The sequence below is a fragment of the Sebastes umbrosus genome, chromosome 7 (assembly GCF_015220745.1).
Source record: "Sebastes umbrosus isolate fSebUmb1 chromosome 7, fSebUmb1.pri, whole genome shotgun sequence".
In the NCBI taxonomy this organism is placed as follows: domain Eukaryota; kingdom Metazoa; phylum Chordata; class Actinopteri; order Perciformes; family Sebastidae; genus Sebastes; species Sebastes umbrosus.
Window position 1 is genome coordinate 21,492,425 of NC_051275.1, and position 16,433 is coordinate 21,508,857.

General features: G+C 41.6%; 1 protein-coding gene across 2 annotated transcripts in view; it reads left to right on the plus strand.

The window, feature by feature from the left end:
- Window positions 1-1,753: 1,753 nt before the first annotated feature.
- Window positions 1,754-16,433, plus strand: part of pdgfd (platelet derived growth factor d) — a 59,960-nt gene continuing 45,280 nt past the window's right edge. For both annotated transcript variants that reach the window (XM_037776182.1, XM_037776183.1), the window contains exon 1: window positions 1,754-2,335. In XM_037776182.1, coding sequence (XP_037632110.1) covers window positions 2,215-2,335 — 121 coding nt within the window. In that variant the 5' untranslated portion in view covers window positions 1,754-2,214. The remainder of the gene's footprint in view (window positions 2,336-16,433) is intronic.

Sequence of the window (16,433 nt, forward strand, 5' to 3'; positions counted from 1 at the left end):
TTTGACCGACGCTCGCTTGCGTCTGCGTAGTGCGAGCACAAGTGCGGAGCAACAGGACGGTGTCCTTGTTAACAAGTTATTTCTGATTCTTAGAGTCCCTTGGAAAATGACAGTCAATAAAACTCTTTAAAATACTTTAATGCGCCCATTACGCACAGCCCATGCCCATAGGACTAATGAATGGCGTGTAATGGTCTCCCTTCTGTCATCACAATTCAAGTGAAGTCATGTCAGCTGTTTCCTCAGCTCTCTGTGTAGTGAGGAAGTCTCTGGAGTCGGCTCTTCCCTGGTAGGAAGAGTCAACTCCAGAGACTTCCTCTCTCTTGGTGACCCTCCCAGTGCTCTCCTCTGAGGGTTTCCTTCAGAAAGGTTCCCCCTGTGTTTACTCCATCCACTTTGAAGAAGAGAGTATGCCAACCCTATCATAAAGTAACGAGATAGATGGATAGATGGATAGATAATATAATAGTAATAAACTTCATTTGTATAGCACCTTTCCAAACATAGTTACAAAGTGTTTTACATAAGTTAAAATAGTGCAAATCCATCCATCTTCAACCGCTTATCCGGGATCGGGTCGCGGGGGCAACAGCTCCAGCAGGGGACCCCAAACTTCCCTTTCCCGGGCCACATTAACCAGCTCTGACTGGGGGATCCCGAGGCGTTCCCAGGCCAGAGTAGAGATATAATCTCTCCACCTAGTCCTGGGTCTTCCCCGTGGTCTCCTCCCAGCTGGTCGTGCCTGGAACACCTCCCAAGGAAGGCGCCCAGAAGGCATCCGTGCTAGATGCCCGAACCACCTAAACTGGCTCCTTTCGACGCAAAGGAGCAAGGACTCTACTCCGAGTCCCTCACGGATGACTGAGCTTCTTACCCTATCTCTAAGGGAGACGCCAGCCACCCTCCTGAGGAAACCCATTTCGGCCGCTTGCACCCGCGACCTCGTTCTTTCGGTCACGACCCAACCCTCATGACCATAGGTGAGAGTAGGAACGAAGATTGAACGGTAGATCGAGAGCTTTGCCTTCTGGCTCAGCTCTCTTTTCGTCACAACGGTGCGGTAAAGCGAATGCAATACCGCCCCTGCTGCTCCGATTCTCCGACCAATCTCACGTTCCATCGTCCCCTCACTCGCGAACAAGACCCCGAGATACTTAAACTCCTTCACTTGGGGTAAGGACTCATTCCCAATAGTGCAAACATCAAGATAAAAACAATACAGAATAAAAACAGAAAGATGGATAGATAGAAAGATAGAAAGATAGATAGATAGATAGATAGATAGAAAGATAGATAGATAGATAGATAGATAGATAGATAGATAGATAGATAATAATAAATTGGATTTATATAGCGCCTTTCAGAAACCCAAGGACGCTTTACAAAGGGGGCACACAAAATCATACTAATAAATAACACAGAGGAGAAACTATAGCAAAGTAATTAAAAGAGTGATGTGCAGGAAGAGACAGCTGAGATCATAGGCCTTGATGAACAGGTGGTGCTTGAGGTGTTTGTTTTTTTTAAATGTGAAGGGATGAAGCTAGATAGATAGATAGATAGATAGATAGATAGATAGATAGATAGATAGATAGATAAAAAACATATAATATAATAATATATAATGATTTCAAAATAGTTTTTCTCCACTAAAGTGTATTTAAAGTGTGTTTTCTTTGCCTCTCTGACCTCCCGCCCCAGCATCTCACTCACTCACTTACACACCCACACAGACACACGCATCGTGAACGCGCACTACTCAGTTGGCACAAAGTTTTGACGCGCCGACTCTTCCACAGCCGCCCAGACAGACGCGTCTGACAGAAACCAGTACAACTATGCAGGATATTTCTCGGTGACTGAACTCAAATTTCTTTTCTCCGCGGCGATAAGAAGTTGGGCGCCTGTAAGCTCATGTCTGACCGTGAACAGAGCTATATCACCCTCCACCTGCAGCTCATTGTGTCGGAGTCAGTGTGGGCGCGTAAACTTCCAGAGGACTTGGATTTTTTTGGGCACTTTTGGCACCAGACGGGACATCGTGTCGTGTAGGAGTCAACAAGTGTCTCTCATTCTGCGGGTATAGAGGAGACAGAGAGATTAGGAAAGCTGGAAGTTGTTGAATGGAAAGTTTGTCTTCCTTGTTTTAAGTAAATCACATTTTATTCGAGCCACTGGAAGGTTGAAGAAGTTCTTTAAAGTTTTGTTGTCACCATGAGTGGAATGCTGGTGTTCCAGATGTGGACGGTGTTATTGTTGGGGACTATAATTGTTGGGGTCGCGAGGGCTCAGGTCTCCACCGCCAGAGTGATGAGGGGCAACATCAGGAGAGACGGTGAGTCTTCATCATTTTGTTGTATTGCTTGTGGTGTGTCTTTACTGTGTCTCTATTTTATTTTTTTATCTTAAGTGGGGTTGTCACTGTAGCTTATATTTGTAACTTGACTTCTTGAAATTATAGGCCAATCATTGGAAGTATTTCATGTTCTTTCTCAGCTGTAATACTGATTTTAAAGGATCAATATTAAGATAGTTAAATGACAAATACCTTTCTTGCAGTGTTTTTCTTTTGGTGGCCTACAGTGTTACTTAAAATAGACATCAGTTTTTTTGTTACAGTAAGTGTGACAGTTGACTGACTTGTAGGGAAAGACCTGTTGATACACTGGGGCAACATCAGGAGAGATGGTGAGTCTTCATCAGTTTTGTTGTATTGCTTGTGTGTTTAGTGTGTTTTTACTGTGTCTACAGAAACATAGCAATATCTGGACATCAACATAGACAATCATTTCACACATGAAGACACATAAATGGTAAAAAAACAAAAAGAAGACAGAACAGAGACAGGCCATGAGACAATAGTGTAAATACTAACAATAGTATGTTTGGTAATGTTGCTTCATGGAGTTAGAGCATTACATTATTACTAATCAGTGGATTACAGTGCAGTGTCAGTAGCAGATATAATCTTTATCTTACTGTATTTTCCACTCCTTCTGTCTTTAGACTGTTGTCAGGCTATTAAATCAGTCGCTATAAGCCCCATTGAAAAATTAAACCAACACTGGCATCACAATATATCACTAGAGCTAACTTTCCTTTTCTGTGTTTTTTTTTTTTTATCTTAAGTGGGGTCGTTACTGTAGTTTATATTTCTAACTTGACTTCTTGAAATTATAGGCCGATCCTTTATGAAGTGGATGCATCATTGGAACTATTTCATGTTCTTTCTCAGCTGTAATACTGATTTTTAAAGGATCCATATTAAGATAGTGAAATGGCAAATACTTTTATTGCACTGATTTGTCTTGTGGTGGCCTACAGTGTTACTTAAAATAGACATCAGTTGTTTTTTTGTACAGTAAGTGTGACAGTTGACTGACTTGTATAGGGAAAGACCTGTTGACACACTCACTGTTGGGTGAGAGAGAAGGCAGCAGCAGCAGCAGCAGAGTGGAGGAGGCACTGCAGATAGAAAAGTCAAATGGTGTAAAGTGGAAAAAAGCAAAGTCTGTTGGATGCCAAGCTGCTCCACATTTTCAGACTTGACTGAAGGAGCATGCATGGCGCTAGTTAATAAGAGTAGTGGACTTGTATCATTGCTGCAGTGCACCTCTCCTTCACTGAAGTCTTCAGACCCCTTTAGCCTCCCTCTGCCTATATCTAACTTCCTGCAGGTGCGCCTTGCTTACTTTCCACTCGGCCCTGAGGCTGAAGTCACGGTGCTACAGTACCTTTGATTACACACACATGCACACACACACACACTCACACACAGGCATGCACACAGCTGCAGGGTTGCTTTTGGCAGGGGAACATGAAAATACCGCTGTATTAGGTTCTAACCTGGACGACTGCCCCCGAGGCCAGTCTCACCTCTCACTCCTATGAGTGTGTGTGTGTGTGTGTTAATAACAAAAGAATAACATGGAGGGTTAGGTCATGACTTCAAGTCTGGCTGTCTACACGTGAAGTAGCTCCCCATCAAATACCTCGGAAACTTTCTGAAGTTCAGCTTATTTTTCTTTGTTGCTGCCTTTAACTGTCTGTGAACTAAGCTTGTCTAAACCCACTTTGATAAGTCAACATCCACAGATGGTTGACTGATGGATTTCAACGTGTCAGAAAACAGTTGCCAGGTCTTTTTCCAGTTGATGTGGGCCTATAAATGATATCATAGCAGCCATCAGAGTGACAGCTGTGCTGCAGTGGTATACCACGAGACAGAGCAGACAGACGGACAGGAGAGGAAAGAAAAGCAGCGAGTGATGACAAAGAAACGGCTTGTTACAAAATAAAAGTGGATACTGTTAGGAGATGACAGCTGCACTAACTCTATTTGGTCAAGGTTCAAAATACCAGCCGGATAAAACAGTCTCTGTTCTCTCACTGAAAAAGTATGAAGCGGGAGAGATCAGAAGATGGCGATGGCAGCGATAAAGCAGCATGCTTTTACGATACTTTAGAAATGGACGTTTTTATTACTTGTTCCAGCAAGATTTATTCAGATCTGCATCTCAGTTCTACAGCAAATCTGCTCTGTAGTTGTTATCATTTTATGTTACTAAGAAAGAGGCTAAGACTACATTAAAATGAACACTTAATTCTTCGTCTTTTCTAATGACTCTAATTGTTTTAGCTCCTACAGGTAAACACTTCACTTTGGCAACAATTACCACTCTATAAATATTTACAAGGAAACAATTTAACTTGTTTTTTCTTGTTCATTTTCTATATATCATCAGATTGGGATTACACTTTGCCTCATCCTCTCCTTTAAGAGGAAAAAGTTCACCACTTCTTTGTTTTAAAAAAACCTGCACGCCTTTAATAAACACTTGTTTTTATTATAAACACATACTTAAGGTTTATTAATTTGGTTAAATTGAAATCAAAAGAAAAAATTCCCTCACTGATGCACATATCCCTGAGCTGTCGACACTTGCCATCTGTCAAACTAATCCAGACTTAGGTAACTCCCTGTGATGATGTTGTCAGGAAATGATTGGTGCACTTAGTGCACTCAGTGAAGGAGAAGACGACCGTTAACGTTTCGGAGAAGAGTTTCTTCTCCAGAAGCAGTCAGCAAAACAACGAGTATTTAATCATTCTATCACAGGAGTTTGAAAGAAGAGAACTTTTTTTTGAACACTGTCACACTGTGTACTTGAATGTGTGTGTGTGAGAGTGCTCTGACAGATTGTCCTAGCTCACTTCAAGGAATTTCCCCCCAAGGTTTTTTTTTTTCTCCTGTGTTTGTTCAGCGTTTTGCTCGTTCTTTTCGCCTGCCATTGAAGTGTGTCTGTGTGTGGATTGAAGGGGAGTGGGGGGCTGACATGGGAGACAGAGTACACTCATAGAAAAGGAAACTCACAAATATACGCATGTAAACACACAGAGCCAAGTAAATGCTATTTGGCCTCTCTGCTCTGAACAACTTATCATCTCTGCTGAAGAGACCAGATGACCCAGATAAAACCTATTACACATACTTTGAGTCTGTGTGTGTGTGTTTGTGTGTGTGTGTGTGTGTGTGTGTGTGTGTGTGTGTAAGCAGCACTTGTGGTCACAGACAGGGAAATATGTACATGTGTATGCAGGCACTGACAGAAACAAGCATACAGTAGTCAGACACTGACGCTGTCACCCACACACAAGCACTATCATCTCACTCAACACAAGTTATCACATGTCTTGATTTGGCTCACAAATACAGTATTATTTATCCTTGATTTATGAAGTGCCAACTGCTTTTAGCTTTTCTCAATTTTGTACTTTAAAAGTAAGTCTTTCGTTACAAATCTCTGATAGTAGAGGAGCGCTACTGGATGGATTGGAGTCAGATCCACGAGCATTTTTTTTATGCATATTCAGATAAATTCTTTCTTCCGATGTTCAGAATCCAGTAGAAATCCACACGTTATGAAAAGGCACAAGGAATCAACAACAATACGTTTACAGGATTCATGTCTCATCACTGTCATTTCTGATGGTATGTACTACTTCAAACTTTCAGGATTTTTAATTGGATGGATTTATTAATTCATTTCTTACAGCCAAGTAGGGATGCTTGTATCACAGTCTATTTTTGGTGAAGTCAAAATCACAAAGAGAAAACGCTGTCATCAGTCCCACTTGAAAAGCCAGACTTCAGACTCCTTTCTATCCGTGTTGTATATTAACATTTTTTTTCCCCCTTTTAATGTTTAATTCCATGGCACACCTGGGCTACTACGAATGTACACTGGTGTGTTGGGGCACAAAATTCAAAATACACACTGAGGTCCAGAGAAGGTGTTGCACAACTTTGCGGTTACAAGGGAATGTGTGAAATACTCTGGAGATTTAAGTGTGCTGTTATCTCTTTTTAACCCTGTTGACTTTAAGATTAACTGAAGTTATGTAACAATAGTACACTTTACTCATGTGAAAGTGCACTCACATGCAGACACGCATGCACCACTCACAGTTTCACTTGAAAGCATTGAGATGTTGCTTGTAGTCAGTGTCATGATTAACTTTTTGAAGAAACAGACCCCCCATCCTGTATCGTGCAGTCATTTTGGCCCCCGTGCTAAACAGAGAATATAACTTCCATACAGGGACAGAACCACAATATATTTTATAAAGGCTCCTGACATCACTCTTTCCTCCAATAGTTCTTCTCTTATCTGTTGCCTTCCTCTCTCAGTGCTGTCTTATCGGTCTATGCCTCGCTACGTATCACTCCATCTCTCCAGATCCTCCTCTTTCAATCTCCCCTTTCTCATTTCTCTCTTTATCTTCCCATCTCACCCCCCCTCCATCTGTTTCAGCTCTTTTTAATCAAAAGCTTTTTCACCCTGTTGGCTCTATGAGCAAATATAATGCGGCAAACAATGTCACAGACACGAACGCCAGCACACAACACAAAGCTACCTGCACAGGGATAATACTTTTAGTCAACCTTTGTAAACCAACGGACATTTTAACATTCCTTGTGGACACACTTAAAAGATCGACATTCACACTATGACAGAAAGGGGCACAGACACAGATAAATGAAAAAACAAGTTACTCAGTAACACACACAGTAACATATGAGTGGCTGTGCTCACGATAACATGTGTGTTGTCATAATGAGTGGAGCTAGGCGTTGGTGATATGTCTACGCTTAACTGTGATGTCGTGGTCCTTGACTGTGTCTGAGAACTTGAGGTGGCCTTGCCTCTGATAACACACTAATGTAAATTTCTCACATAGATGTATCAAAACATGCTTGAGCATAGGGTGTGCAGCAAAAGAGACAAAAGTCCGTTAACATGCTGCAGTAGAGGTTTCAAGGTGGTTTTCAATGTATATTTAAAACAATCTCACTCTGAGCCTCTAGACTGAGGCTCTCTGATAATGCATCAATGATCAAAATTGTCACTCTTACTGCCCCAGTTCATTGGCAGCAAGTTAAGTGGCTTGTTGGCATCCACAATAGTGCAAGAATAATAATAAAAAGTACTTCTTGAAGTAATGGAGGTGACATAATGTCATCAGGCTGTGGAAGTGTAATTCTTCCTCGCTGTCACTTGTCTCAAACTCAGTGTCCTCACTCTCAGAGGGAATGATCCTCATAACTGTTCGACCAGGCTTCTTTCTCCCATAGAAGGTTACCTATGAAATATGTAAGGGATAATGTAAAGCGAGCCGGTCATTTTTGTGAAATAAACCCCTTCAGAGTGATCAAGTCCACCCCTTTGCTCCGCATCGGGGTGCAACATCGCTTTGAAGGGGTTTATTTCACAACAATGACCCGCTAGCTGTACATTATCCTGCCTATTACACGGCTACTTACTTAAGGAATCAATAATTTTACACAAAAACGGTCCGCCAGAGTCCGACATCAGAACTGCGCCCATAGACCAATCAGAATCGAGTATTCAACAAAGCCGTGTGATAAGCTTCTTTAGAGGTTCATACACATGTACATATTTATATTATCAAGTTATTTTTTATTTTAATATGCAAAATAGTGACATTTATCTTACCTTCCACATGTTTCGTAGCTACACCTACAAAAGGTAATGCACTTTAATTCGTATATACAGTATATCCCATGAAATCAATTTGTATGTATTCCACATAATCGTAAACCATGGAGTATAAAGAGCGCCACATGCTGTGTAGGGAGGAGGTCGGGGTAGATGGTTGGGACAAAAAACATCAGACTTTCGCCCAGGAGACCGGCGTTCATGTCCCGTATGAAACCAGAAGTCAACATTAACTTATATGTCACGTAACTTCCGTACTTAAGTTATGCCACTTCCATAGTTATTTGAACCCAAACAACAATCTTTTCCTAAACCTAACTAAGTAGTTTTGTTGCCTAAACTTAACCGAGTTGTTTCCTGTGAAGACGGAAGTTTATTTTGAAAAGACTGTATGCATGTAACGAGCAGAAATTGACACTCGTTGCTTAACATTCGACGGAAAACGAACGACAAATGAGGAATAACATTTCGTAAGATAGCATACAAACGGTTATGAGGATACGTTGGATCACTTCACGTCTTTCTGAAAGGAGGTTCCTCCACCAACATCATACCCACTCCTGCACCTCATTTGATTGTTTACAGACATATTATAATGTCATGTGTAGGAATTGAAAAAAAAGGTGAGGGGAGGGGCAAAAAGGTGTTCTGTTGCCTGAGGGTATCTGTATGCAGTACAGGGGTAAGGTCCATTTAGTAACTGTTCTGGAGCTTTCAATCATGCCACACAATCTTTCTAAAAGTAAACTAATGTAAATCTAAACTAATTTGTAAAGTGTTAGGAAATCTAAAACTGTATTCTTACTCTGTGCTTTGAGGTGCAGGAATACACAGATTTACTTCTAATGGAGTGGAGGGTGGTCAACCTGCTCACTATATCCTGCAACATCTGGATTGATTCAAGACAGATGCAGACGTGGGTGCCAAATGGGTTCCAAATGTTTTTGTGTCGCCATATGAAACACGGGAGTGACAGCAGGGAGGAGTGTCACTGAGGTTATTGGAACTCATGAGTCACTCTCAGGACACCCGACTGGGAAGTGCTCCCCGCCCGCCCACCCAGGCCGGCACGCAAACACAATTACAGGATCTCCCTTTCAAGGGAATCCCCCAATAAAAGCTGTCATCTCATACGCACACACACACACACATACTTTTCATGCAAAAAAATAGCATGAGCTAAAGTTACCCCACCCCTAAACATTTGGCAGACATTCTTTTCCTCCTCTGTTCAGAGGAAACAGGGTGGTGACCACTTGGACAGAGAAACAAAGCGTGAGATGATGACTTGGAAATTGAGTGGAGCTAGGTGTCGCTCTGTAATGGAAATTGTGGTATTAAAGGTTTATGTACCTTATGCCTTGTGTGTCTCCTGCAGTGGAGGATGCTGAGATGTGTTCCTGCTTATATGGGGGGCACCTAGTACGGAGATGTGTTTTATTGCACGGAGATGTTTTTATGGTTTTCTTTGTGCTACTTCATAAGGCTGTATGTAACTCATTGCGGTGCTCACTTGTTAGGCGGGACGCATTAAAGATCTGTAAGAGAATTGATAGATGGATGTGAGCTTTGTAGCCTCACTCTCATCACTAAACGACAGCTCATATATGTGGCTGTGCTCAGATTTTAGGCAAAGAGGGCAGCAGGAGAGAAGCAAAAGTTTAGACTGGAGCTTAGAAGAGTTGGAGGGCACAGAGGAAGAGGAGAGGGAAAAGGTGTGTTGAGAGAGATATGCCAAGTTGAAAGACCTGTCCCTCCACTTTTCTGCCCCGTCAGCTTCCAAAGAGAGATAGTAGGACCAACGGCAAGCCAAATGGACAGAGTATAAAAGAGGAAATGGAAGAAAGCAGGACTGATAGAGGACTGGAGGAGGGCAAGGGGAGATAAGGTATTTCTGGAGAGGGAGAGCGGGCAGATAGTGCCAAACATCAGCAGATTATCTGATCTCTGTATCTGATCTAAACTTAAATCATAAAGAAAGAAGTAGCAAAAAAAAAAAAAAAAGGCATGACCACAGCTCTATCAACATGCAGTACCTTTGCCACTGATGAAGGCTACAGATAAATCTGGCTTCCCAGATTGGGAGGCTACATTCGTGCACATTCACTGAAACATAATTAAGGTTCTTCACCTCGCGTCCCAGATATAATTATTTAAAAGAACAATAGATTCCTCAAGATTATCCAAACACACATAATAGCCTTATACAGGAAAACAACTTTCACACTGATGATGTGAGTTCACGCAGGTAACAGACATCATCACTTGTTATCCTCCCTTGCGCTTCAGCTGCTTTTGAAGAACTTGAAAGGAAAACTACCCCAACACAACATCTTCCAGAAGTAACAAAATGAGGTATAGTAGTAGCTAAATCCGGTGTTTGAAGTGCAGGGGGAGCCAGGGGGTCTTAGCTCCCCTATAAAGTGCCTTCTCCTTCTTCTTCTTCTTAAAAGAGACATGAGCCACCCCGACAATGTTAGCAAGCTTGAAGCAATAGTTTCACCTTGCATGCATTCTTGCTGAGAGGTTGATGAAAGGATTGATACCACTTTTAAAATCTGCCAGCCATACACTGTATATAAAGATGGACGACATGACAGCTCCCCTATAGTGAAGCCAAAACATCTGAATCGCCCCCTGGTGGCTGGTTGCAGTATAGGTCCTAAAGCCCGCCCCCTCCATGTTAGCGGATGGGACACGAGCCAAACTAAAAAGTTAAAGTACACGTCAAATACATTTTTCCCAAAGATGGTTTGTATCATTTTAGGTAGTTCTTATCCCGCTGATGTATGCTCAAGTGTTCAAGCTATGGCCGTGCAGGAGTCGAGACATCATGATTGACAGCTGTGAGTCTCTCTCGCTGACAAGCTGCGGCCATGCTCAGCTCATGATTGGTTCGGACGGGTCATCCATCTTTATACACAGTCTATGCTGCCTACAAGCATCTCTAAAGCTCACTACTTAATACACGTTAAATCTCATTTATTTTAAGCTTCCAAAAACCAAAGTGTAAAAACGCAGAGTTCCGGTTTCATGTCTCAAACTTATTATAAGTCATAATTTAATAACTAGGGATATTTATAGCTGCTGGCAGTTGTATTTTGTCACCTTTGTACAGAGCCAGGTTGGCTGCTCCCTCCTGTTTACAGTCTTTATGCTAAGCTAAGCTTTAAGCTGTAACTTCATACGAACTGAGGCGAGCGCGGATCTTCTCATCTAACTCTCGGCAAAAAAGCAAATGAGCTAATTTCCCAACGTGTCAAACTTGCTTTAAGATAGATATCGCTGTGTAATGTAACTGAGTTTGTAATTACTGTGTATCCACTTTACATTACAAAGCTTTTGCTCTAACTGACAAGTCCTCCAGTTATTTGTTAATGCACACTTCTCTGCAGAATGATTTACCTCCACTGATGTGCACTGTCTTCTTTTGGCTACACTAACTCAATTTACAAGCCAATAAAGCTCTTGTGAAATTGAGCCGAGTTGGGGACACAGTAGAGGAGAATTAGAGAGCAGGAGAGGGGGAGAGGGAGACAGATGTTTAGTCATCGGAGGGTGTAGTCAGTCTTGTAGCTGAGCCATCTGACTGGCACAGCGGATGCAGGCAACAGAGGATCAGGAAAATGAGACGGAGAGAAAGAAGGAGGTGGAGGGTGCTTGGAATGAAACACAGGATAAGACAGATGCAGGGAGCAATTAAGAAAGAAGGTTGGTTAGACCAGTGGATGAAAGAGAAGAGGAGATGAAATGAAGAACATGAAAAGAGTAAATGAGAGTTTTTTTGGGGAGGATAGCAGCGAGCTATTCGAAGAGAGAGGGAGTTAATGAACAGAACTGGAAAAAGTGTGAGAATAAACAAGTGGAAAGTTATAATTGAAGGGGAGATGAGAGGTTGAGCAGGGTAAAGCGAAGACGAAGAACCGAAGGAGGGGAGGAGAGAGATGGTGCAGGCTGCCAATATGAGACTTTCACAAAAACAGCTGACAAGCAGGTGAAAGAAAGAGGCACGGAGGGAGAGAGGAAAGAGGGATCAAACGAGGCAAAGTGAGCGAGAGTGATGGATATGAAAAGAGACAGAGTAGAGGTGTGAAAAGAGTGATATAGAGAGTGCGAGAGGCACCGTAAAGGAGAAACAAGAGTGGGAGGGAGTGTGCTGAATAAGCAATGAAAGTGGAGAAAAAAAACGAAGAACATAGGAGAGAAAAGTTTGGAAAGAAAGAGAAAGTTTGTGAACACACAGGGAGGCATCCTCCAAAAGAGAGAGAAGCACTAATGAATAAGAATGAGGGATAATAAGGGAATAGCAGTTTTAAGAGAATGTAGATTAGATGGATAGTGAGCTTCTAGCGTTCGCTCTGTCTCAGTCCTTGACAAACAGAGTTAATGTGACTGACTCAACAGTAAATGCATGAGAAAACTTCTGATCCATTAGTGTGAGTGTTAGTTAGAAATATAGAGCTATAGAGAGAAGAATGGTGGTGGTGTTTGTGTGTTTGGGATAGGTTCGCCCACTGTCGGTTTTAATTTTATTTTGCAGAAATAAAATCCATTTAGTTAATTTTCGCATATCAGCGCCCACGTTCATCAAAGAAAAAAAGACGCTAATTTAATGTAAAATACTAAGTTAAGTATTAGTAGTTATCGACAAATGGATACTACAATAATAAACTGAAATTGTCGCAGCAGCAGAGTCGCAGCACAGAGTAGCAGAAGTCAGATTTCACTTATCATGTGACGAGCATACTTGCCAACCCTTCCGTTTTTCCTGGGAGACTCCCGTTTTTCATTGCACTCTTCCGGTTTCTTCCCGGGGTCACAATTCTCCCGCATTTTTCCCCATATAGGACAATTTTTCACACCTTTTTTTCCTTTTCCTTATCTCAACCTGTCTCTGGCACTGTACAGCGTGTATAAACCCTTCTGTTTCCACCCGGATGGCAATAGAGCCACACCAAATATCTCTGGCAATTGGAAATAACAGGTTTCAGAGCGCAGTGGTGCCATTGTGGCATTGTGTCTGAAAGGGGCCTTTGATGATTGAGAGAAGAAGAGAGAAATGGAGAGTACTAAGAGAAAGAAATACTCAAGCAGGGGCACAAAATGAATGAATAAATGAAAACTGATGAATATTAGTTCATACGAGAGATTCACACAAGTTCACGCCAGAGGGGTAAATTATTCAGTTTTCTTTCCTGAGAATTAAAAGTAAAATTAAAAGTAGGCCTATGTAACAAAAAAATGCCGGTGCAGTGCCTATTTGGCAGTATTTTGGATTTAAACTTAAAATCAAGCATTTGTTTTGTTCAAAGTGTGATCTATTTTGTTGAGTTGCCTCTTAGTGAAATGCTCTGAGTGAATTTATGTTCCCTCTGGTAAGCAGTGATGCAGTGTATATGTTTAGGGCTTTTATTGTGAAAGAAGGAGTTAAGTTGTGATGCACTTCCGTTGACAATGTGGGAGCAATAATGTGTTTGCCGTCTTGTTTCAGTCTACGGAGCCTTTGTGTTATTATTTTATTACCTTCATAAGTATAGGAACTCATAACCCTCGGCTACAAATGTAAGGGGAAGGTTACGATATTGTAACCCTAATTCTATAAGCACAGGCGGAGCCCACTACTGGACTCTATGAGTAACACTCTCCTCCAATCATGAGCACGCATTTGCCTAAAGATCTAACGTTAAAGATCAAAGTTAGCAGTGCATTCCACAGAGATTGAGCATCACTGACGAATCTCTTTTCTCTTGTCGTCACAAGTTTAGGATGGATGGGGGATGGATGATGGTGAAAAAGCTGTGCAGCAGAGCTCTGTGTTAATACAAATATTCTCCACCTGCAACTTCACTTATACAGTTCAAACAGTATATTGAGCAAAGTAATATACTTTTGAAAATGAAAATGTAAAACATGTTCCAAAAACCACTCAGCTGTATAAGTAACTTTCAGTTCAACAGCGGGTGAGAATGTATACACACATTAACACAGATCCTTTGCAAATGGACTCAAACAAAGTGACTCCTGAATTAAATCACAAACATAAATCTGGGTGACAAATTAAAGGCAACATGAAGTGACAGTAAAGTGTTGGACCATCTCGAGCTGCCAGAACAGCTTCATATACCACATACTCTTCATATTTACATAAGTAACTCTGGTGGGTAACAATGCCCTTGTAGTTGCAGCTGCTGTGTTAATTACATTGATATCCCCTCAGGCGAGGTGTTGCATGGAAACCGGCTCTCTGGGGGGATTGTGGGGGAAATTAAAAGGATCTTTAGTGCAGCTGTGTGGCACTTCTTTGGATAAAAAGAGAAATCCAACTGATCTTTTATCCAGTTTGTATATAAAAGCAAAGAATTGATGCACCATGCTCCATCAAGGCAGGCTGTTCATTTCCTGATTTGCAAACTTCCTCAATATAGCAGACAATGTACTGTATCCATTTTCCAACCTATACAAACTCAACATGCTCGTCTGTTTGGGTAGTTTATGTTATGCCCACTAATGTTTGTATTTATTCAGCATGAGCGCACTCAACCCTATGAAAACTGCTGCTTAAAATTGCTCACGTCGACAAGCAAAGCCTTCAGGGAAGTAAGTGAAATAACAAAGTAACTAGGCTCTGCCTGCATCATAGAAATGGAGTCAAGTAGTGCTGAAATGATTAATCTAGTAAAAACTTTGATAAGTAATTAATTGTTTGTCATTTATAAAACAAAACTTACAGATATTTTCTGGTTTCAGCTTCTCAAATAAGAGTACTAAAGATGATATTGTAAAGTGAATGTCTTTTTTTGTTTTTTTGTCACTCAGAACAAGCTATTTGACAACATTACTTTGGGCTTTGAGAACTTGAGAAGAGTATTTTTTTCTGATATTAATCAAAAAAATAGTTAACAGATAAATAGATGATGGAAATAATCATGCTTTGGAGGTATTTGAGGCACTGCTGCACTCACATCTAATGGTGGAGATACACCAAATCCGGCCAACAAACAGAAAGATGTGACAGTACACTAAAATATGTTTCTGAAAACAACAGATTATTGATTCATATTTGATCAGCGCTGCCTAGTTTGAACATTTGATCAGAGTTGAGGTTGGACCTCATTTGCATAAAGTCGAGGTTGAGTCATGATTATGCAAATTCAGATGCGAGGAATGGTCAGTCAACTCGCAGAGCTGTATCCAACAGTCAACGCGCAGCCGGATCTCCTGCTCTCCATGGAAAATGAATGGGATTCGCCAACTTCACAGACGTCAACGGATTTGGTGCATCTCCACCATAAACACACACAACCTGCTGCAACACGAATCCAATGCAACTTTTGTAACAGAGCAGTGTATGTAGGCTGGAATTACTGCAGCTGCACTGCTCACCTGCAAACTCTGCTGTAACTGCTGCGTTCAGTTGAAGCTGCTGCTGTTCATATTGCATTTTAAAAGCCCTACCTCCAACTACGCATCCTCCGGTTGTGCACTGAGGTTACCCTGAGAAGGAAAGTATTATTGTCACTCCACCAATCTCTGCAGTGCTGAGTTGGTTGTATCCATGAGGCGGTGTGATGAGATCAGAGCCTCTAGGCCAAAAATCAATTCTCTACATATTCTGTATTCACATAAAAATCTGTGTTTTGACTGACTGAACCAACGTCACCATAATCATTTCAGACTTCGCCTTGTAAGAGGACTCTTGTAGTTTTGCAAAGCCCAATCTCTCATTCACAATCAGCACCACACTACGAGTGCAGAATTTCGCAAACAAGTCATTCCTTGCGTGTGAAGGATTATTTGTGAGTCCCATCTGAGAGGGAAACCTCTGGGAAACAGCACATTGTAGAGTTTAGGATGTTTTCTCAAGAAAGAGACACCAAGGAATCGAGCTCTTCAAATGGTTTTCAGTACCTGCCGAAACTTTTAAAGTACAAGGTACAGATCCTGAAAAAAAAAAAAAAAAATGCTGTGATGCCAGTGGGTTTATGCCACCAGGGCTAAGTGAGGGCGAGAACATGACAAATGTCAGAAGTGACACTGCAGAAAGATGAGAGGAGGAGCCGTTCTCACCCCAGGAGATTCGCCCCTGCTGAAGGGAAGAGATAAACACTGTGTATTTATATTGCGTGTTATATATGTGTGTGTGTGTGTCTGACAGAGAGAGAGAAATCCTCTAGTGCACTGTGAGAGCTATGTCTTTGTTACTCTGACAATGGTGCTCTGACACAAATGAAAAAGATTCTTTTTTTTCCCTTCTCTGTCAAACACTTTTATCTTTCCCTCTCCAACTGTCAGCGTTTCTCCCCATATTTCCCTCACTCTCTCTGATTCTCCATTTGTGTACCTCAGCATTTCTCCCGCCGTCTCTCTCCCTTCCCTCCTTCTGTCTCCTCTTGTCTTCATTAGCCTCCCCTC